A 24,071-nucleotide genomic window follows, 5' to 3' on the forward strand; every position below is an offset into this window, starting at 1 on the left:
ATCACCTTCTTAGGAGTCATTGGACTTCTAAAGGCATTAAAACTCCATTTCAAGTAACTTACTACCCCCAGAAATATTGGGGATTAGATCTTGGGACATAGCATAAAAGGATTCAAATTACAGAATGAGTATTACATCCTAGGCACTAGAAACAAACCTCAGTTGCTTCTATCCTAGGAACAGACAGGGGGTGCAGGTCACAAGGAGAAATTCAGGACAGGAAAGTAGCAAGTGATCGTGATTCACGGGTTCAGAGCGGACTAGGGGCTCCACCCCTGTGGTGGTGTATTTCTGAGCTGCTCACCAGCAAGCCTCACCCATAAGCTTGGGCTGGATCATCTGCCCCTGGGATGCCATAGGCCTGGTTTCAGAAGCGGAACAATAATGCTAATTAAAATGTCATGTTCTGACCTACAACAGACAACAGCTGGTTTTCAATTAAGAAATTCTTTTTTTAAGAAATTGCACCCTACTGGCCTATGCAGGCGATGAACCCAAATGTGTGCACTGAGTCACTTGCCTCTGCTAATTGGGGTGGGCCCACTTGGAATGCCAAGGTTGGAAACACTTTCATGCTAGTTAACATTAGATAGCTGCTAATACTCTTATCTCGTGTATTTTACCAAGCCTCACACATGTTTAGGCAAAAACCTTTTCTGGGAAAATTAAAGGGGAAGATATCAACTTTTATTCTCAGAATCTCTGGTTCTTTCCTGGAAATGATGCTATCCTGTCACCTCTTCTTACTCAGCGTCATGAAGGTCAAAGCCTTCTGTGCTTCCAACTTGTGGTTTTTAGGAGCTCGTTTCTCTGCAGCCTTTGGAAAAAGTGACCATCATCTTGGCCTGTGCTGACCAGGACTGGAGGTGGAAGAGACAGGCAGCCTCTGTGCTCATTTGCTGAAGGGATTGCCAATAATTCTGAGATCCCAGCTTCCTCCTGGGATGGTCTCTGCCCAGAGGATCCTTACCACTGAAAGGCAGCAGGCTTCTAGCCATGAGTTCCAAAGGTCCAATTGCTGGGTTCAAATCTGAGACCCTTTGATGGTAGACTCAAGAGGTAGATGAAGCAGAGACCGAGTCGAGAAGTGGTTCAGTTCTCGGGGACCCTTCCTGGCTCTACAATTGCAAGATCCCATGGGAACCCAGCTGAGAGGGGAGAGGTTTTGGGTGTTGGAGGTTCTCCATCAGCCAGCCACCCAGAGCCTCGTGGGTTTCCTGTGTTTTAGGGACAGTAATGTCTTTGGGGATAGGGTGCTTTTTCCTTTTCTGTTGGTCATCATCTTGTAGCAGCAGAAGCCGCAGCAGGCTATTCCCCAGGCAGCCCTGTTGCGGAGATGCTGACGCAGAGGATGCTCAACTGGCCCCGAGCCCCTTCAGCCAGTTCCTGGGGAGCAGTCCTGGCAGGAGTGCCAACCATGATGGCAGGCGGTTGCCATCCATAAGGGCTTGGGAAGTGACTCGAGCTTCAAACCGAGGGCCCGAAGGCATCCGAACCCTGGGGGCTGGCTGCTTGCCTCACCCCGAGCTCTGTCCCGAGTCCCGGGGCTCCTATCCGAGGCCAGTGTTTGATACTCACCGTTTTCTGCTTCTGAGTAAAATCAGGAACAGCTTTTGGCCCCATTATGCCAACCAGGCCTGGTCTGCCCATCCAAACAGACCAGCATCATCGAGCCGCTCCCGGCAGAGGAAAGTTAGCAGGCAGGTCTCCACTCTCAGTTGTAAGGTTTCCCCCTCTCTTTAGGCAGGAGCATTCTAAGCTCAACCCACAGTCGCTCTTCCACCTCGATGAAATAGACTGTCAAGAGACCCCCGAGTCAGGCCCTGTGGCCTCCCAGTCCCCAGGGAGGGGTGCGGTCTGCCCAGGCAGCCTGGTGCCATGGCTTTTTCATTTTTCCCCATTGCTGGCAACACCGGGAAGGTGACTGGGCAGTTTGGCCCCCTCTCCCAGCTCTCCGGGCCTCTTTCCTTTTCAAGAAATTGTTGAGTCACCAGCATCTGTATCTGGCATTTTGTTTCCTCAAATTTCCGATCTTTTCAGGGTGGAGGTTTTTCCTTTCTTCTGTTCGCAACTGGTTGGGCCCCCGGTTGCATCTCTTCCCAGTCTCCCTGAAGGGCACAGTGCTGTCAGGCGGAGATGAAGAAAGGGAAGGATGCCTGGATGGCTCTCGAGAGGTACCAGGCAGCTGTGTCTGCTAGAGGTTTCCTCAGCAAAGCGCCATCTCGTCTACAGCGTCTCAGGAGCTGCACGTGGAGTGACAACTGCTGACCGAGCAGGGACCAGAACCCATGTGTCTCAGACCCAAGCCACCAGCCACTCCATCCATCCTGCAGAGCCTTCCCTTCAGAGTATATCTATTTAGGCTCTTATTCATAGCCACCAACTTAGATCATTAGCTACTATGCCCAAGAATAAACTCAAAGAATGACTGGTTTTCTGGTAATCACAGCTGAAGAGCAACCAGTTAGTTACTGATCCAGATGAGGTAAGAGAGCATTTATTTAGTCATTCAGTTTTTCTAATTGTTCATTCATTCATTCATCAAAATATACTCTTTGCTGGACCCTGTGCTAGGTCCAGGAGACAGACTAAGACACAGTCTTGATCTCAAGGAACTGCAGTTCCAGCGGGAGTTTGTGAGCCCTGTAAGATGCTCTGGAAGCTGGTGTGAGCCCATCACTGGCCTGAGACTCTATACACATAGATGTTAGTCCCAATTGTAAATGATGATTCCGTTAACGCCATCTTCTCCAGTACCTGGAGGATGTAAGGATTTTTTAAAATTTCCTCTTCCCATAGCACCTTCCTTTGAGTTGAACCTGGGCCTTCTTTGGCCTTGAGGGAGTCCACTCCCATACCTTAATTTCCTCAACCAGAAATTGAAGATGACAAGAGCACGTAGACCTGGGTGGGTGCAGCAGAGCAATGTATCAGGTCTCTTCCCCTCTCCTTAACCAGGGCCCTTACCATATTGTACCTGGTGATGCTGGCAGCCAGCCCTCTTCCGGCCCCTATTTCTGCTCACCCTGTTACCAGAGAGCTTGGGGGTCTGGATCCTATCTGGCCCCGTCAGGGTGGATTACTGAATGAGCGGTTCTTTTGCCCCAGTCCCTTTCCTGTGCTATAAATAAGCCCCATGTTTATTTTCTTATGTTATTGAAATGAGCACTTGGGATTTGGGCGTCTTGACGAGTCCGGAGAGCGTCCATCCGGTGCCTGGTGAGGGCCCTGCGTGGCTGGCTGCTGTCTGAAGCTATTTGGATTCCTACCCCTGTGTTTTGGATGTGGCTTAATTTCACTGGTAAAGGGTGTATGCAGCCTTGTATCTGCTGATTTTCAGGTTTCAGCTTTCTGCCTGCTTAGAACTAAAGCTGTGTTTCTCATTAAAGGGATAACAGCCACAATTGAGGTAATTAACGAAAATTGTGTATTGGTGGCAGCAGCTCCTATAGGATTTCCAATAGTGTTTCTCTGGTAGATCCTGAGGGGCTTACCTTGCATGGAAGATGCAAGGATTTTTTTTTTTTCTCTTCTCATAGTATCTTCCCTTTGCCAGTGGTACCTTGACCCTTCTTTGGAAGTTAAAAGATGAATATCCATTAATAAGAGATAGATACTCCCTTCAGTACCATGGCTGCACCATCTCAATGGAGAGGGTGACCTGGGATGATGCTAGGATAGAAAGGAAACCTCTGGCAGCCCAGTGCAGAGTATTATACGCCATATGGAAGTCTGGAAATTAGGAAGTGTTCCGAGTTAGGATTTCCTAAGGAGTGATTTCTGGCTCCTTCAGGCTTTGACAACTCATTGAAAGTATCCAATGAGACTGAGCAGGACATAGCACTGACTATCAGAACTTGGGCTAAAGATCATTATCTACCTCTCAGGATGGATTAGCCTGGTTAGTCACTCAGTAGATAAATCTTTTTGTGAACAGAAACCTGTAAACTATTAATGAAAAGAATTATCTCTAACAACCAGATTTAATTCACTTTCAGACAAGGAACCAGGAGAAAGTAACTTTTCACTTAAGTGTTTTTACTCTTGTGACTCCTAAAGATTCTTTTCCCTTGAAAAAGAAAAAGCCTAATGTGGTGGTTTCCTATTATCGGGCACTTAAATTATGTGCCAGATACTATTCTTAATGCGAAGATGCTGCACTGAACAAAATAGAAGGCCTACTCTCATCAAGTTTACATCCTAAGAAAGAAGACAACCAAAACAAGTAAATGAATACAATTTCAAATGGCAATAAATGCTATGAAGAAAACAAAGCAGAGTACAGAGAGATGGAGAGTGACTTGGGCATGAGGAGATATTTTAGATGGGTTGGTCAGAAGCGACACATAAGCACAGAAGGAGTGGACCACCAGGATACCAGGCAGAGGGAAGAGCTAGCAGAAAGGCCCTCAGGCAGGAACAAGCTCAGCTTGCTTTAAGAACAGCAAGAACTCCTGTGTGACTGCAGTGTATTTAATGTGGAGAGCATGGTAGAGATGCCAGAAAAGTAAGGCCAGGGCCAATTGTGTTGGGACCATGGAGGCCAAAAGGGTTCTGAATTTTTATTTTGAGTGTGATAGGAAGACACTGGAAGGCTTTAAGCAGTGGAGTGACATCTGAATGGGATTTTGTTTAAAGGTCATTCCAGCTACTGTGTGAAGGAAAGACATGTAAGGAGCAAGAATGAAAGAAAGGAAATTAGGTGGTGATTTTAGGAGTGCAAGTGAGAGATGGTAGTGGCTTAGATTAGGACAGTAGCAACAGAGGTGGTGAGTGAGGAGTTATATATTGGGAGTAGAATCTATATTGGACTTACTCATGAATTGAATATAGGAGGAGAAAATCATAGAGGATTCACAGATAACTCCTAGATTTTTGTTGTAATTGAGTGATACAATTAACTGAAATGTGGCAGACTGCAGGGGTAAGGGCAGGGAAGTGTGAGAGGGAAAATCAAGAGCTCCATACTAGTGTTAAGTTTGAGATGTCTTTTGGACACTGATAGGTAGTGCTATTTAAGCAGTTAGATATCTAGAGCTCATGGGAAAAGTTAAGGCTGAATATATAGATGAGACTTTAAAATCATTAAACTAAATGCGATAACCCAGAGAGTAAGAATAGGTATAGAAGAAAAAATGACCAGGGCCTGATGTACTAGGCTCACTCTAAGATTTACAGGAAGAGAAGAAAAGGAAGAACCAGAAAAGGAGACTGAGGAGTTGCCAGGGAGTTAGGAAGAAAATCAGAAGACATCTGTAAGATAGATGGTGATAAATTAAAGATGCTCATTGTAAACCTAGAGCACCTGCTAAAAACATTTTTAAAAGAGGCATAGCTAACAAGGCAATAATGCAGATGGAATAGCATAAAAATACTCAACCAAAAAGAATTGATTGAAGAAAGTAAACAAAGAACAGATGGTACAAATAAAAAAGCAAGACAGTAGACTTAAATCCCAACATATCAATAATTACATTAAATGTAAATGATCTAAACACTTTAATTAAAGGACAGAGATTATCATTCTGAATTAAGCAGCAAGGGCAATTATATGCAATCCACAAGGAAAACACTATAAAATACACTTAAAGTAAAAGGGTAGAAAAAATTATACTAGACAAACATGAGTCACAAGAAACTAGGAGTGATGAATGTCAATAAAGGACAAAATAAACGTCAAAACAGGAACAGTGACAGAGGAATAATTCATAATGATAAAGGAGTCAATTCATCAAGAAGACAAAACAAGTAATCCAAAATATGTAGGCACTAACTACATTGCTCCAAAATACATAAAGCAGAAGTTGACAACTGAAAGTAAAATAGGAAAACTACAATTATATTTGGATGTTTCAACACTCCCCTCAGTAATGACAGCACAAGTTGATAGAAAAATCAGAAACATACAGATGACCTGAATAACACTGTCAACCGCCTTGGCCTAATTGACAGTTATGGAACACTTCATCCACCAATAACTGAGTACACATTCTTCTCAGGTGCACGTACAACATTAACCACAAATGCATCACACCATAAGATAAGTCTCAATAATTTTAGAGGAAGTGGAAACATAAATAATATGTTCTCTGATCACAGTGGAATTAAATCAATAAGAGACATCTGGGGAAATCCCTAATAGTTAGAAATTAAATAATATATTTCTAAATACATGTGTTAATAAAGACTCAAAAGAAGTTAGAAAATATTTTGTGCTGACTGAAAAATGAAGTGTATCTAAATGTGTCAGGTGGAGTACTTGGTGATCTATAGCTTGAAGTGCTAATACTAGAAAAGAAGAAAACTAAAATCAATTATCTAAGCTACTACCTTAAAAAATTGAAAAAATTAGCAAATTAAATACAAAGTAAGTGGAAGAAATAATAAAGACAAGTTTGGAAATAAATAGAAAATGGACAAAAATGTAGAAAAGTCAATTAAACAAAAACTAGTTCTTTGAAAAAAATCAATAATCACTCTAGACTGTTTAAGGAAAAAAAGAAAGAATATATAAATTACCAGTATCATGAATCATGGAGCATTTGTACAGATTCTAAAAATTTTAAAGGGAAACATACATGTAGGCTTTATACAGATAAAGTCTACAATGTAGATAAAATGGACATAATCTTTGAAAGACACAAAGTGATGAAGAAGAAATAGAAAATCTGAATAACCACATACCTGTTAAAGCAATCAAATCCATAATTTAAGACTTCCCACAAAGAGAAATCTAAAAGTCCACATAGTTTTACTGGCAAATTCAATCAAACAGTTAAGAAATAATACCAATCTTACACAAACTCTTTTCAGAAAACAGAAGAGGAAGAAATAGGTCCCAACTCATTTTATATGACAATTTTCCCTGATACCAAAAGCCAGACAAAAAAATTACCAAAAAAAAAAAAAAAGAAAAGAAAGAAAACTACAGGCCAATAGCCCTCCTGAACACAGACACAAAGTCCTTAAAAAAAAAAAAAGCAAACAATCAGTCAATATGCAAAAGGATGATACAACATGACTAAAGAATACAAGGTTGATCTAATATTTGAAAATCAAATCAACATAGTTCACAACATTAACAGAATAAAGGAGAATGAACCATATGATTATCTCAACAGATACAGAAAAGACATATGACAAAATTCAACACTCATTCATCTATATTAAAAAAAAACAACAACAGAAAACATATCCACACAAAGACTTGTACACAGAAGTTCATAACAGGTTTACCCATAATAGCCAAAACCTGGAAACAATGTTCAACAACAGATGAATGGGTAGACAAATTATGGTATATCCATACAGTGGAATACAACTAAGCCATAAAAATAAGGAACTACTGAGACACATAACATGGGTGAGTTTCCAAAATAAGTGAGCCCGGGAAGCCAGATACGAAGGAGTACATACTGTACATACATACAGATGTACTCTTGCATATATAAATACATTCCACTTATTAGAAGTTTTATAATAAGCATAACTAATCTAGAGTGACAGAAAGCCAATCAACATTGCCTGGGGCTGGAGGCTGATTGGGATGAGACACAAGGGAACTTTTGGGGGTGAGGAGAAGGTTCTATATTTTAATTGTGTTGATGGTTACATGCATATATGTATTTGTCCAAACTCATCCAACTCTACATGTAAAATTGGTGCATTTTACGTTATGTAAATTATACCTCAATAAAGGTGATTATTTTTTCTATCATCCTTCACAGTTCCTTGGTCATCACAGATGGGTATCACTTTCTCTCTCTCTTTGCTTAGGACCTCTAAGTCTAGGCTGCCACCAGTCCCATTGCCTCAGTTTAGTGTTTTCTCTTGTGTTCTTGATGTGGAATGCAGATTTTCCAGCCATTCAGCTGACATTGATTAAATGCTTGCTATGATACTGTGCAAGGTGTTACAGATAAACAGGTGAAGAAGATGTCCTTTCTGCCTTCCAGGAGCTTATAATCAAATTAATATAGGAGATAAGTCCCTTGTAGTCCTGTCTACTGTAGAAGACTGCATGATTAAGGGTGAATTGCACACATTCCCTGCTGTGGAAGGAGAGTGGGATCACTTCTGACTTGGTTAAGGAGATGAGACTTGAAGTGGGCTTTGGAGAGGAACAGGTAGAGATGGGCACTATGTGGATAGTGGTGTGCTGGGAGGTAAGGCAGGCACTTTGACCTGAGGGGAGTGAAAGGAAATAAGATGAGAAAGTATACCATATGTCCTAGATTTGCAGGAGCACCAACTCCAGGTTGGGGCATTAGAAATGAGGCTGAATAAGGGTGAAGGCTTTTCAGATGACTATTCTGGTTGGGGAAGTGATCAGAGCAGACCCTTCTCAACCATCAGAGCACATGATTCCTCTGGTCTCTACAGCTCATCACTATTTTCAAATATTTTAAATCTTTTGGACTTCATAACCTCTTAATATCCTGTGAAATAAGCAGGAAGGAGTTGGTTGTCCCCATTTTACAGATGGAAATATTGAAAAACCAGAGGATTTTAAGTTCTTGCCTAAGATAACCAAGCTAATAAGTTGCAGAGTCAGCTCTTAAATCCAGCTCTCCTGTCTCTCACTTCACCGCATGGCTTCCTGGCTGGTGCTTTTCTGTGCCTTCATCTGGACAGAGCTTTCTGTTCAAGCCTGTCTTGGAGAGGAGATGTGGGCTGTCTTTGTGCTTCATTCTTCTCATCCTTCCCTTGTCCTCCCAACAGACACACACGCTCTCTCTCTCTCTCTCTCTCTCTCTCTCACATCTCTTTCTCAATCTCATGCATTCATTTTCATTCTCTCTCTCCACAGTGTAGTTGGTTTTAATGTCATAGCAGCAGGGAGCTCCTCCCTTTCCCCCAGAGCCTGGAAATGACAGAGATGCATTGTGGATACAGCACAGAGAAGGGATGGAGAGGGGGTCCTTGATGCAACCAAAAGAGAAATCTCAGGGGGTGTGGCAAGAACACTCTAGCCCCTGGGTTATCTGAACCGTGCCCTGAGCAGGGCTCTGGGGGCATCTCATACAGGCCCCACAGCAGGTTTGCTTCCAGCTAGTTAAGGCAACACCTTAACACATGGTGCACACATGGTCATAGACTGAAGCTCTTTTCAGAAGTTTGCCCTTCCTCAAGCCTGTTGGTCTGTGTTGAGCTAAAAGAAGAAAATCTGTTTGGAATCACAGAATTCCTGGGAAAATTTCAACTCTCACACCCCATTGTCTCTGGAGCTGGCATGCATCTTCTCACTTCTGAGCCCGATTTTGGGGGACGGGCTGTTGGTGGAGGGCCTATTGTTTCCAAGCAGCTGAGCATGCAAGTCTGTCCTGTGCGAGGAGAAGGACCACCATTACTACGTCACTCCCGCCCGCCCCCACCCGCCACCCGCCACCCGCCAGATCAACGGTTTCTGCCGAATCACAGACCAGCCAGCTCACCTTGCCCTGAGGCTGGCAATTGTTCTTGCAAGACCTGGGGCAGTGGGATTGGTGAGACACTGAAGGGAAGAGCAGTTTCTCTGGGGGTTGGAAAGAAGCTGTCCACAGACCACCCCTGAGGCAGGGTGGAGGTCTGGAAGGCTTAGGAGCATGGGGATTGCCTAGGGGTGACTCAGAGAAAGCTCTGAGATGAGCCTTCAGACACAAGACCTCTCAGGCCGACTTGGGGAGCTGGTCTTGTGGTGGCCCAACCCCAGAAACACTAAAAAGAGGTCAGGCTTCCTAGCCCAGCCTTGGCTCTTCAGGGATGCACATGACCCCTGGAGGGAGAGAGTGGGCAGGGTCCATGGCCAAGCGGAGGCTCTGAGTTCACTCCACCCTCATCTCTAGCCTTCCTCTTCCCATCCTGAACAGGAACAGAGCCTCTGCTCATTCCCACCTTCCCATTCATTCACTCAGTTGCTCAATGTACTAATTCTCTGAGGCATTCAGATGTGAACCAAACCAACCTGTCTTTTCTTGCAGCTTTGCAGGCATGTGGGGCAGTCAGGCCAGTACACAGGTAACTCACACAGTATTATGTACTGAGACACTATTATAAACAGTTCTGCGGGAGCACGGGAGGAGCAACCGCTGGCCTGGAGGTGGGAGTTGGAGCAGGACACCGGTTAAGAAAAAGCTTCACAGAGGCTGTTACCATTCGGAGGAAGCTGTAGAGGATGAACAGGAACTCTCCTGGTAGAGAAGGCTGGTGACAGAGCACAGGTGTTCTAAGCAGACAGATGGCAAGACCAGTAATGTGGCCAATTGAAAGACCCCAGATGGTTTGGGGAGCAATGAGGGATCCTGGCGGCCAGACAGGGAAGGACTGAGTCACAATTAATGTTCAAGGAAGCCCTGCTGGAGTGATCCTCCCAGAGACTCTCCTCAGAGGCACAGGTCCTAGGGATGGGTTACTTGAGTCACCAGGGAGACCCAAATGACCCCATCTAGCCATCCTGCCCTTTGGCAGTAGCATTCATCTGGACTCTGGGTTATTGGGGTTGCTCAGCTCCCACAGACAAAAGCAGGAGTGTGAGGCGGGTAGCTCTCTGTACACAAGGCATTTCCCCCTCTGCTTCAGGTCCCACCTTGGGACTTGGCAGTGACTTAGTGGAGAGTCCAAGATCTGCCATGACCCTAAGAGATGACAAGGGTCATTTTAAGAAACAAGTTCCCATCTCAAGCCAATCTAAAACCCAGCTGGGTCTATACTGCATGAGAACTTACCCCACAGGTACCAAATCTGCACTATGGCTCCAAGAAAGCAACGTTTAAACAATAGGAAAGAGAAGATGAAGAGTTTCCTATTGGACTCAGAGCCAGTATTTGGAGGCAGATGTCTTTCTCCCGGGAAAAATTGTGGTCTGATATTGCCACATCAACTTACAAAGCCCATGCATGTGCCATCTCCATGTAATCCTCCCCCCGCATTGGTAAACCGGGCAGGGACGGGCTTATTCCCCTCCTTCAGATGTGAGAGTTGAGTGTCAGGTCATCTGGAGAACCAAGATGCCTCCCCCCTCGGCACAGGGGGCCCTTGGAGACTAACTGCCTCTTTCTTGAGTTACCTTCATGCTGTAAAGCAAGGAGGCGCACATTCTGCAGCAGAGCCTGGGTCTCCCTGACTTCTGCTTCATAACTTGTATTTAGAGCTTCGCTTTAAAAAATCACCTGACTGTATTTGCTGCAAGTTTTCTCAGCCACTAAACATAGAGCCAGGACGCAGACCTGCCTATCCTGGAAGCCTGTCCTGAGCTTTTCCTGCCAAGCAGCCAGGTCTCCCCACCCTGGACCTCCATGCCCTGGCTCTCCTGCTGCTTTCAGAACAGTCCCTGGAAACACAGACCTATACGAGTGACATCAAGGGGCTGACGGTGCCGGCTGTGAAGACTCAAGGCACTGGCCATGCAGGGTGTACTGAGGCGCAGGGGCTAAAGGATCCACCGTCGCAGCCCTAAGATGCAGCCCCGAGATGCGTCCCAGGGACGTGCTCCCTGGTCGCCCCCTACCCCCCTCGCCATCCCCCTCTGCTACCTGTCTGCGGTGCAGGAAGATCCTCTGGGATAAAGTTAGGGGGGCGCCCCAGCCCCTCACAGGCCACGCACCCCTCTTTGTGCAGGAGCCCTGGCAGGGCCACCTGTTGTTAATCTAGCCCTGGTAATCCATTCTGCACTGTGTCAGCAGTTCAAAAGGGCACTGTTAGTATTTTTTGCCGACTTCAATTAACGTGAGATTTCAGAGGCCCCTCTGATCACATTTCATCTGTCACAATTCAGGAACAAAACAGACAGGTTCCAGTTGAGAGGAGGAAGGAGAAGGAGTTTATTGCAAACAACAACCAAACAAGACAGTTCGGGCTGTGCCCAGCAAAGGGTGCACTGGGGGTGCGCAGCAGCGTCGGCGCTCCCGTGGGCCCAGTGCCTGGGAGCCTCCGGCCCCTTCTCGTCAATAGTCCTCCCCTCCCCCACAAGATGTAAGTGCAATAACTTACTTTAAAAGGCAAGAATGTTTCTTTTAATATTTTGCTATAATGTAGTTACATGATGGTATAGGCAGTAAAACTTTATGGAACTGACCTCATTTTTTATACATTTTTTTCTGAAATTTTAATGTCTTTTTAATATATATTTTTAATATTCCACCCCAGGCCATTAAGCTAAAGGAAAAGTTGCGTCTACACAGGGTTACGGTATCTTACAAGGAGAACAGTCAGTATTGATTGAGGTTCATGTTCCGTCTAGCACTCAGCTCTTTTCAACCACTGCACACCAAACAGACTATTAGACGTTGAAAACTGTCTTTCAAAATCAGTAGTATAAAGGCCTAGCTCTATGTATGTAAGTCAAGGGGGGAGAAGGGACAGGGCAAGGTCAGGTAATATTTTGTTCAACTTTCCTCCCTCCAGCATCCTTAAGGAAGTCAAGGGGGCTCTGTGTGACTTTGAGAAGCAGGGTTTTTGTTGTCTTCCCATTTTTCTCTTTGATGGTCATGGATTATTATCCTGGGGACCCATTTGCCAGCCATCCTCACCCCTGCTAGGCCTGTTTGCTTTCGCACCTGATGGTCAGGACCATCAAGCAGACCAGAAGCCCCAGAGTGTCCAGCCCAGAAAGAGAATGGCTGCGAAAGTAGGATATGTGGTCGTTTTTGTGGAAGAGTGCCTCCTGCCGACCCAGCATAACTGAGGGCAGAGGGGACACTGGAGCTGGGCCCAGCGTGGCCGCAGCCCCACCTCACAATGGCTACCCCACCCCCTTGCAGTGTCTTTGAACTAACCTGGCCACCGTGCTCCCCAAAGCTGGAGGCACGGTGGTAAGAGCTGAGAATCAAGTATAGTTGAAAGAATTCAAGGAAAGGTACAAAGCCCACGTCCTCCAAGTACCTTTGAAGACTTGGGGACCAGCCTCTCTGTGTCCCCAGCGCCCTCGTCTCCCACGCCCTGGGAGCAGAGAGGCATCTGAGGGTGGTAGCAGCACCTTAGTGTCCAGCCTTGGCCGCTGAGACCGGTTCCCAGGGGGATCAGAGGCTGTCAATGTTGGGAGGCTGCTCGTGGGTTTGCCAGCCACCCATCACTTCCGGTTTGCCTTGCCATCTCTGCTGAGATCTTAGGCAAATAGCAAAGAAACCCCACCTCTTTTAGCTTATTGGCTTAGCAGTGACCCAGAGTGGGTCCATTCTCCTCTGCACCTGCCTTCATGAGACCTCGCTCCTGAGGACGCCGCCAGCCCCAGGGAGTCACCCAAGCTTGCTGAGTCACCACAGGAGGTGTTCTTCAGGGGCACCTCCTACACTTGCAGCCCAAGGAGGCAGGAGGCCCGGGCCCAGCCTCCTGACCGGGGAGCACTGCGTCCCTCTGGCCACCAGAACCTGGGCAGCCTGTCTGGCCCCTGGCTCAGGTGAAACGCAGCTCAGGGTGGTCACGTCCCCACCGTAGGCCAAGGATTTTTCCTCTCTATCATGAAGGGACCGGGCTAACTACAGGGTTTCTAGTCCCTCCCAGCTCAGTGATTCTGTGATTCTTAGAGTGTCAGGCAGGCCAGGGGCTGGGACAGGGTGGGGACAGGCCTGGGAACGGGCAGCTACCTGTGGGGAGGTGCACAGGGGTGTTTTCCACTGACATTTTAATTCTAAATACTTGGCTATGTTGGTTCGACAGGCAGGCAGGCAGAGCCAAGAGCCTTCTTCCATTGGAAGCTTTTTCTTCTCAAGCTTTGGGCTGAATTTTGCCTGACTTAGGTCTGGCCCAGGTGGAAAGCAGATACCTAGAGGAACTGATCACCATAGGTCCCTTTCAGAAGATTCCACTTACAGCCTTCTCTCTCCCTTCCCTCATCCTCGGGGGCTGTTTTAGTTCTTTCTCTTTGTTGGATTCTCTCCCAGGTGAGAATATATACCTCTGGTGAAAGTTCCTTCCCAGCCAGCAGCACATTTAAGGAAGAACTGGGGAGCTGTCTCCAGTCCAAAGCAATTTCTTCCTTCCCTTGCCTAGACTTTGGGTGTCTGAGTGGTTTCAGCCACCTCAGGACTGGAATAGGCTTCCTAAAGAGTCATTCCAAGATCCTCAAACATATGAAACACTAAAGCCAAGCCTTCAAGAGCATTTAATTCAATGTCCAAGACCCTTTTCACTTCTAGAAGATCAACTTTAGAGCTACGGTTCACAAAGAGGTCTGACTCTTATTAAGGGAGGTCAAAGCCAGCTCCTTCCCCAGTCTTGCTTCCGGAGCACATGAGAACATGAGGCAGAGATGGGACTGTGATGTTCCCCCAAAACCTAAGCAGCTCAGGAGGGAGGGTCTCACTCCTCTTGGCCCACCCAAGATGCTGTCCTGCGTCCAGGGCCCTGGGCCTGGTAGGCCTGGCCCCCCTCACTGGCAGGATCAGGAGAGAAGGTAGAAAGGGCAAGCAATTCTCCCCAGGGGTGGCCTGCTGGAGGGGCCTCCCAGGGCTCTGAAAGGCCTGCCTTGGACAACTAGTACCCTGTCCCTGAGCTTAGGTGACAGCTGGGCTCTGGTGCCAAAACTCAAGTTGCAGGCCTCAAGTCAGGCAGATGTGGAGTTCCCCTCAGAAGGAGAACCCTTCCCGCAGGCAGAGAAATCTGCTTCCGGAGGGCATCCTGGCCCCTGTATCTGGGACAGAACAAGTGGCTCCAAGGTGCTCAGCCTCACAAGCCCTTCCAGAGGCCAGAAAGAGGAGCTGGGCTTCCCCATCCCCTAGGGCAGAAGTGCAAGGGCAGGTGCCTAGAGGATCCCGGAGACCCGCCCACGTGGAAGGCTCTGGGCAGGTATGGCAGGCTGATGGGGGATGGCCACCTGAGGCCGCAGGGGGCCAGCCCGCCTGCCTGGAGGCTGAGTGAGCGTGCACTCATCCTCTGGTGGATCCCGCGCATTGCTCCTGACCCTCTGCCGCTGTGACCCCAGACCCTAGTTGGTGTGTCCGAGGTGTAAGTCCTTCCACACCAGGACACAGCTCAGCAGCCCCAGCGAGTGACCAGTCTCAGAGAGGAAAAAAGCATCTCCAGACCCTCCTGGAGGGGCCTGAGTGGACGGATTAAAAAGCTACCCAGATCTGCCCGCTGTCACTGCCACCCTGCCCGTGGCGGGATGTCAAGCAGCCAGAAAGTGGATGTGTATGCGCAAGCCCCTGCCCCACCCGGACACCTCCTGGCAGCCCTCCTCCTCTGCTAGAAGCTTTCTTCCAGCGCCGGGGGTCCTGTGGGTGGTCTGCATCCTCCCCTGCAGCATTCACTCAGATCCAGAGTCTCCGGACGGGTGAGAGTGGGGACGCATCCCCCAGGAGCCAGCATTGCTGGGTGACATCAGGATCCTTCAGCTCCAGCTCCTCTGCTCTCTGCCCAGTTCCTCTGGGTGTGTCCAGCACAGGGGACAGCAGGATGGGGCTCCTCACCATCCAGGGTGAAGGCGAGGCAGGTGCCGTGTGTCCAAGAGGTTGGATTCCGTGGGCTTTTAGGAAGAGAAAAGAAGTTGGGAAGGCAGGAGGCCATCTCTGCGGGGCAGCCTGTTCTTCAGACACAGTCACCGGCCTGGTGACCAGGGGACCACACAGCAGAGGGAAGGACGGACATGACTGCACTGTTGCCACTGCTGGGGCTGGATGGGAACCTGTCCTTGACTCAACGGTCAAACAGGGTGGAGGAGGAAGAGCGGGGAGGAAGGGTCTTCAGCTTACAAAGGATGCAAAGCTGCAAAACTTGGCTACCTGGCTTCCTCCACTGGCTCTGGCCAGGAGCAGAGGCTCGGCCCCAGTGCCTGCTGCCTCCTCCTTCCCAGCAGTCGGTGGGGCCTCGGACTTGGGGGGGCTGAAAGTGCTGAGGGTCAGGCCCCGGCCCAGGCCAGGTTCCTAAGAGGAGAGTCGAGTGGGGGGCTGGGGGCCTGGGAAGCATGGGCGTGGCCAGTGCCCCGAGGTGGGAGAGGGCGCGGGGATGGGACAGGAGGTGCCCTGTCATGTGGCCCAGGAGATGGCCGCGCTGTGCTCCTTGGCCTTCATGCGGAGGGCCGCGATGCTCGACGTCTTGCGGTCCGGCTCGCCGTTGAGCTCGTAGCCGTTGAGGCCTGGGCTGAGGCCCGCTGCTCCAAACAGGCCACCCATGTGCGTCTGGCCCACGTGACTGCCAGCCCCGGAGACACTCAGGAAGTCGGTGACGCCACTGGCCCCGGAGCCAGGAGGGTGGGCGTGAGGGGACATGCAGGCAGGCACCGGGTCACAGGGGACCACACATGCTGGCACTGGCGAGGCAGCCCCGTTGTTGCCAATCCAGGATGGGTTCTGAATCTGGGGAGAGGGGAGGCAGAGATGTCACTGGCTGCTTGGGGCCGGGGCAGGGGATGCACACCAGAATGACCTCTCCTCGCTCACAAGCCCACCCTGGTGATGAAACTATTCTTGAGTGTTTACTTGGGAGCCTCTCAAAACCTTTATGCCATCCAGACCCCTAGGAGGGTTTGGGTTTTAAGCTCTGTCTCCTCTGTTCCCAGGGCCAGGCCAGCAGCATTGGGAATTCCGTTTTAAGGACTGAACTCCAAACTTCACCAACGGTCCATTCACAGGCCTGTCCTGGGGGCACCACCCACTAGCTGAGGGCAGCCACTGACCTTGGTCACAGATGCAGACTTTGTCTCTCCATCTGCGGATGCCATTAGGGTCAGAGCCTGTGTCTCACTCACCTCTGGCTCCTCCCCTGGCCTGGCGCATCCTAGGTACTTGATAAATGGTGGCTGACGCCAACTCAGAGAGCCCTGGCAATGGGGGCATGAGCTGTGTGCTTGCAGGTTGTGGTGTGCAGGCAGGGGGTGGGGGGAGTGGGGCCTGCATTCTCTCAGAAGTCAAGGACGGTGGCGGACGTCCCAGAGCTGGTGCCCTGGAGGCTTCAGAATGAGCTCAGGGACTGAAAGGGCTGCCTCAGGAGGTGGTGAGCGTGGATGAGTGGCTAGACGGAGCAGCTGGGTGCCCACCTGCGGGGGCTGGGGGTGGCGTGAGGTGGGGGGTGTGGAAGATGCTCAGGCAGTGTGGGGTGAGGGTTGAACTGAACATCTGATCTTCTATCTGTGCAGCTGTAATCCTGCCCCCCTCCCCAGCTACCACTTCTGGACTCCATTTTCACCTCAGCATTTATGGAGAGGTAGAGCTGGGGACTCAGCCAAAAACACATCTCCCCAGGTGTCCTGGGTGGAGGGCAGGGTGAGCAGGATAAGCTCTGAGGAGGAGTTAGTGCATCTCTCAGCTACACCCATGGGCTTCTCAGTGGCCCGCAAGCAGCTTTTGCTGGCCCTCACCTCCACCTACCTCCATCTCCAGTGTTTGGAGTGCACTCAGGGAAGACACTTAAAAGCAGTGAGGAGGGGGCTGTATTCCCAGATCCCACGGGGCCTGCAAGGACGATGAGAACTGCTTGCAGATTAGCCTGGTCACAGTCCTCCCCTCGGTCCCTGTGAGGAGGAGTGGGTTGGCCGTCCCCCACCCCCTCTCTCAAGAGACCTGGGCCGCGTGATGTGTGGCGCTGCCCTGAGAGGGATGAGCACGCCCCGTGTTGTTTCTCTCCCTCCAGTGTGTGAGCTCAGGCAGCAGAGATCCAGGCCAAGGAGTTGGGGTTGGAGGTCCAACCTCCAGGGCACAGAGGGAGGCTGGGCTGGGGGAGGGAGAGAGGGGAGAGAGATGCAAGGATGTGGTGGGAGCTGATGCAGACGCTGTGTGTGCATGAGACACCCCCACTCCCCAGCCTCACCTCTGAGCCTGACCCTTGACCCCTTCCACGTGAATCCTGAGAGGGGGAGGGGCAGAGCTGGTCCTGGTGGGGTGCCCAGGGCCCATGTGTTAGCATGGCCCAGGGACAGCAAGAAGAAAAGGAGATTCAGGAAGGCCTGTGCACACTGCCACCGCGTGGCATGGCCGGGCTCGGAGCTGCAGGCAGAGGCCACGCCCCAGCAAGGCCTGAGAGGGAGGAAGTGGGTGCTACTGCCGCATAAGTCGAGGGGTGTCTGGAGTGGACTTGACCAAAAATCCACCTCTCCAGTGTCCTGGGTGCCTGAGGTTATCACAGTACTCCTCGTCCCTTTGCATCCCACTGAGGACTCAAATGCCACTAGAAGGGGGACCAGCTGACAGCCATGGAGGAAGATGCTCTGGAAGATGGGAGGGGAAGGTGGGACAGACGCCTGGGAGGGCTCAGAACACACAAAGCAACCTCTCTGAAGCCATATAACTCACAAAGCACTTCTGCACAATCTAATTTAGCACTTTCAACAACCTCATAAAAGATCTGGGGCAGGTACTTTTATAATGCCCAATTTCCAGGTGAAGAAACCGATGCTCAGAGAGCCTGTGACTTGCCTGAAGGGAGAAAGATCTGGAGCTGAGATGACAGCCTAAGTCCTGGGTCTCAGAATTCCACGTTCACTCCAGCCTTGCCTCAAGTCCTCCAGATTTCTGGACCCCTCTCTCCTAGGAAACACTCTGGGTGGCTCCCAGTGGCCTGCAGACCCCCTGGCCTTCTGCATTCCTTGGTTCGGATGCCCAGAGCAAAAGTGGCCAAAGTGGCAGAAGAAAATGCAGTTCTCACCACCCCAACCTTCCCTTCTCTAAAGTCTGGCCACGCCTAGGTCAACACTCACACTGGACAGAAAGAGCTCTGGGCCTCCCACATTCTAAATGAACAGGCACCGGCCTGGAATGGGCCTGAAGGGCGACTCAGAGCCCTGAGTCCTCTCTCCGGGGATGGTACCCCTTCTCAGGGTGCGAGGGCCTGGGGGCCAGAGCAGGCCTGGGGGCAGGTACTCACCTGGGCGTAGTTCTCTGCTCGGGTGAGAAGGGGCAGCTCATAGGCTGTGGAGAAGTGGGTTCGAACCTGCTGCATCTGCCCAAAACGCTCCCTCTTCCTCCACTTGGCCCGCCGGTTCTGGAACCAGACCTACAGGACAGAGCAGTGGTCACGGGGTCAGGCCCGGAGCTGGAGGCCCCGCCCCACCTTGTAGTGTGCGGTAGGGTCTCCTGGTATGTCTGCCTTTGTTTTTATCCTCAAGAGTTTACAATCTAGAGTGATCTAGAGTCAGGAAGGCAGAGAATCAGGAAAGCGGTTTACACCAACTATCTGTGGGCGTGATCTTGGGCCAGTGACTTCGTTTTTCTAAGCTTCAGAATCTAGGGCACAAAACACGTCACTGATCATCTTAGTGGCCATCTAGCCAACCCCAACATAGTGTGGCTGAACCTGCTGGGGCCACAGACTCCTGGGGAGAATTGGGTAAAGGCTGTTGAAAGCTCCTCTGGAAAACCATTCTCCTAGGTGATTACATGCGTGCAGTTTTGCCATCATTTTCCAAAAGGTCTATGACTTCCTGGGACTTCTCAGCCCAGATTCAGAATTCCCACTTCCTGAATCCTCTGTGCAGCCTTTTGTGGGAAACAGTCTCCCCACTCAGAACCTACTATGTTAAAGATTCTCTGGGAGATGGAGGTTCAGCCGGCAACAGAGGCAGCTGGGGACGGCTTCGTGGAGGGAGCACTGGGCACGGCGCCCCGAGTGCTGGCTGTAAGGGCGGACGTCCAGGCTGAGTTTAGGAAAAGCCGGTCATGTTCAGAGACCTCAGGAGGCCGCACGTCAGGTGGAGGAGTGATGGGAGAGAAACAATCGTGGAAGTGGGAACCAGATCAGCGAAGACCTCAAATGCCAGGTGGAGGGGCTTGTGGCGGTGCCATGAAGAGAGGCATCTGCTGCAAAGTCTCAGGCCCAAGGGGAGGGGTGGAGGCCCTCCTGTCACTGAGCATGAGCGATGGGGCGCCTGACTGGGGACCTCATGGAAGGGAGGGGTCTGAGTCAGGTGTGTGAGCAGGGGTCTTTGGCGGTGGGGTGGGTCCTTTTCCTTTGCAGGTGTGTTTCTGGTAGGCTGAGAACTTTCTCGAGGCTCACGCATCTGCCACCCCTGCCAGTGACTTGGGATCTGGAAAGGGGGTGATGGGGGCAGGAGAGGGTGGGAGAGGTGGAGTGAGGGGGGCTCAGCTTCCAGGTCAGAAATGGCTTCAAGCTCAAAGGCCGACCTCAGAGCTCCCTAGAGGGAGATTCCTGTCAGCTCCATGTGCACCTGCTGGCTGACTCAGGTGCACGTGGACACACCCCTAATAGTACACTGCCCGCAGCCTGGCTGAGAGCACGGAGCTTCCTTGGAGGAGGGAGAAGGAGCTGGGCTTGAGGCCTGGACAGGTTCCCTGCCAGGCAGCACAGAGGCTGCTCGGCCCACCTGAGCTTCTGATGCAGCTGGGGCACACAGTACCAGTGGGAGCACTTGGCATTACCACTGGCCTCAGTTTCTGCATCTTGAAAATAGGGCCAATATCTGTGCTGATGGCAAGAGCAGCAGGTGAGATGAGAAATGCAGTCACAGAGTTTTTAGGGTACTTCACATTTGTTTATTTACAGCTCCTGACCCTTCTTTCTGTCTTTCATCAGAAGAAAGAAGTCAGAAAAGAAGAGGTACCTTTTTGTGGCTCATATTTGTGTGGGGAGGGTGGGGGTGAGATGGAAGTACAGGGCTGCATTTCAACCCAGTGTACAAGCATGAGTCACACACACACACACACACACACACACACACGGTGCTCCTGGCATTTCTCTCAGCATCACTTTGTTTCCTCATCCTGACTCTGCTGCAGGAGAAACACTCTCCTATGTCCCCCCCGGAGCTGGCCCTCTCCTGGGCTGGGGGTCTCAGCCCCTGCCCCAGAGCCTCCAGAGGCCCCTTTTCCTCCAGGGACCCTTGGGGTCTGGGTCCAGGCCTCCCACTGGGAGCCCAGGGCGAATCAGGCCTCCTCTCTGCACCACTGAAATGGGATCCCCCTTTATCAGTGGCCTGGAATGGGGGGCTGGGGGCAGGATGAGAGAATGAATCGGAGGCGCTTGTTTTCATTTCATGTTTAATTTCCTGCAGGCTTAGCTCAGTCTTTCCTTTCCGCTCCTTCCTCAGCCTCCCAGGGTTTTCTGGGGGGGAAGCCGGGGGAGGGGAGAAGCCCACTGGAGGCATCAGGATGTAGGGCCGCTGTCTGTCCTTGTGCTGGGGGGAGAGGGGAGGCTAAAACAATTGATGTTGTCACCACTGGGGGTTTCCCTTGAGTCTCGTGGAGTGGGTTCTGTGGTGGGAATGCGGAGGGGAGAGGTGCTGGTGGAGGTGACACAGAGGCTGGGCTGGGAGGGACACAGATCGGGGAAGGAGGCAGCCGGTGTCCTGCCAGAGGGGCTTGAGAGTTGGAGGGAGGAGCAGGGTCGGGGAGATGGAATGTGGGGTGGGGGCTGAAGCTGAGTGTGGGGGGAGGAGGCGGGGGAGAGGGAGACCCGAGTTATCTGGGAAGACAGATGAGCGAAGGGGGAGAGGCAGCTGAGATAGCACCGTCTTTGGGAAGGGAGTGGAAGAGGGTCAGGCTGAGGGATTTATTTGAGAGCTAAGGATGGAGATTGTGGGAGGCAGCTCAGCTGGAGGGGTTGCAAGCTGATGGGAGCAGAACTGCCCCCCTCCACCCCTCACCTCCAGGTCTTTCCTCCCTGGGCCTTACCTTGCTTACAAGGCTGGAGCTTTCCTGCCCAGATAAGGCTTAAGCTAAGTGAGCCTCACTGGTCTTCCATCTCCTGACGCATAAGTTGGGTGGTGGCAGGGGTGTCCTCATGGGCCCCTTCTGTGCTCACATTCAAGGGCCCTGAGACTCAGAGCATGCTTCCACTTCTGACCCTTGGAGCTTGGGGCCCTGACAGCTGCTCCCTAGATGCTCTGTGGCCACAGGCCTGTCTCCATTGTGCAACTCCGGGGAGAAGAGGGGGCTGTGAGGTCCTGGCCTTCCATCCTGCGTGTCGCGCCCCAGGACCACCCTGCTCCTGGCCCACCCCAGCCTGGGACCACTCAGCACAAGCTTCTCCCCAAGGACCCAACCGTCTTGGCGGAGGCCTCACTAACCGCAGCCCATCTGGGGCCAGGGTGGGGTGGCCCAGGGTGGGGAGGCCTCTGTCTTATTGTCTTCAGACACCAGCTGCAGAGATTGGAATCCCAGACAGCAGAGAGAGGCCCCTGCAGCACCCTGGAGTGGGGCCAAACCCCAGGCTTCTTCCCAGGAAAGGTCCGTCTCGGGGCGGGGAGGAGGGTGCCATCGCCCCTCTCCCTGTCCCCACCACCACTAGACGCCAGGCACCTGGCTTCCCACCAGCTGATTACGGGCCCCAAACAAACTCAGCAGAGGCACGCAGGGGGTCCCATCACCACTCCCCCACCCCCAGGACACTGCCAGGCTCAACCCAGAGGTCTGACGCACATGACAATCCCACCCACCCTGTTGCCTTTATACAAAGAAAAGTCTCAGAACAATCTGGCACTTGTCCTGGTACAGAAAACTAAAGTAAAAGGAGCACTGGGCTGGAACTCAGGAGTCCCACATTCTAGTCTCAGCATTGCCACTGAATCGTCTTTCCTGAGTCACCTGACCACAGGCGATCATTTCCCGCCTCTGGTCCTCTCTTCTTTGTTATCATATAAGAGGACCAGGTGATCCTTTCCAGTAAAAGCATTCTATAATTCTGTGGTCCTCCCCTTAGATGATAAGATATGCAACACACCAGAGTTTCCCTTTCTGCCTTGGCTGCCGGGAAGCTCAGGGTTGAAATTGGCACTTTGTGGCAACTAAAGTCCTTAGCCTAGATTTTTGACATAATTACCTTCCCATTTCATGATATTGTTCTTGTTCTTAGATGAAAATGATAAATCTTTAATTGTAAGCTGCCTTAACACCTTTTTGGAAGTGGGCATAAATGTGTGTGTGTGTGTGTGTGTGTGTGTGTGTCTGTCTGTGCAGAGAGAACACTCCATTTTAGCTGTATTGTGGTGCCTGAAAAATGCTAAACAGACCCCAGTGTCATTCCATGTGTTGTACTGGAAGGACCATCCTTTCGATACTAAGTGAATTCTACTTCCGGGTACTCCTGTCCATTGGTTAGGGACACACACGTACACACATGTGTACATATGTGTACTGCGCAGAAAATGAACGGTTGGCCCCACACCAACACAGCACCTACAGGAATGTCCCATAACCAGCCGCCCCCTCTCCACCTGCTCCTTTAGCTCCTCCCAAATCCACTGGCTGGGCTGAGGCCAGATGCTGGGGTTCCTGTCCAGCCTCGGAGGCACAGGAAGTTGCGTGGCTGGGTCTCCTGACTCAGGTGAGAATGTGGGTGTGAGAGGGCTTCTGTAGTCACAGTGAGGCCTCAGCTGCCCTCCTTCCTTCCCTCATCAATGTGAGCTGAGCTGGAGGGGAATAAACCAGGAAGCCTGCCCTCGGGAAGGCCACCAGACAGCTCCAAATCACTTTGGGTATGTGCCATTTCTGGATGGCTGTGTATTCACTGACAACTGTCAGTCCTTTTCACATTAGCCATTTGAGACGAAAATGTTTCTGGGCCATATTACAAATGCCTCTGCCTTATTAAACAGAACATGGTTGAGATTGATGAAGCTGTTATTGAAATACCTTAGAAATGCTCTGCTGAAGATTTTTGTTAGCGAAGGACAGCAACAGGGGACACCCTTCGGGTCTGCTGAGTAACCTAAGGCTCTTGGTCCTGGCACAAAAGGGTCCTGAGCTGAGCTGTGCTGAGCTGCTCTGAACTGAGCTGCTTTTTGAAAACCACTTTGCTCTCAAGCTGTTGATTTCCATAGTCCACCGAGGGGGAAAAGCTGCTATCTGCCAACACCTTATTTGCTATTTCTAACATGCTCTGGGTCAGAAAAGCAAACCGAACAGGACGTTTATTGTGTGTTGTGCTGAAGCTTGAGCTATAGTGCATGGGTCTTGTCACCTGTGCCGCTTGGGTACTTAGAGGTCTTTGCTTCCTTCCTGGTTCTTTCTTTGTTGTAATTTCATGCAGGGAGTGGGGACCACATCTCTCTGGACAAAGGTCAGTTGGTCCCAAATATTTATTTTTTGCCCATGTCGCTTTGAGTTCAGCCTCCTTTAATTAGTAGAAATGCAGTGAGGAGCAATCAGACAGTTCCTGCCCTCAAGGAACTCACATTCTAGTGGGAGAAGGCAAACATAAAATAATTTTAG

The 24,071-nt window shown here is 50.5% G+C and overlaps 1 protein-coding gene across 1 annotated transcript in view; it reads right to left on the reverse strand.

The window, feature by feature from the left end:
- Positions 1 to 14,114: 14,114 nt before the first annotated feature.
- The window catches only part of ALX4 (ALX homeobox 4), a 42,248-nt gene continuing 32,291 nt past the window's right edge, over positions 14,115 to 24,071 (reverse strand). Inside the window, exons 3-4 of the mRNA XM_006184244.3 lie at positions 18,772 to 18,900; positions 14,115 to 16,268 (exon numbers count right to left, since the gene is read on the reverse strand). Coding sequence (XP_006184306.3) covers positions 15,939 to 16,268; positions 18,772 to 18,900 — 459 coding nt within the window. The 3' untranslated portion in view covers positions 14,115 to 15,938. The remainder of the gene's footprint in view (positions 16,269 to 18,771; positions 18,901 to 24,071) is intronic.

Source organism: Camelus ferus, chromosome 10, assembly GCF_009834535.1.
Source record: "Camelus ferus isolate YT-003-E chromosome 10, BCGSAC_Cfer_1.0, whole genome shotgun sequence".
Lineage (NCBI taxonomy): Eukaryota > Metazoa > Chordata > Mammalia > Artiodactyla > Camelidae > Camelus > Camelus ferus.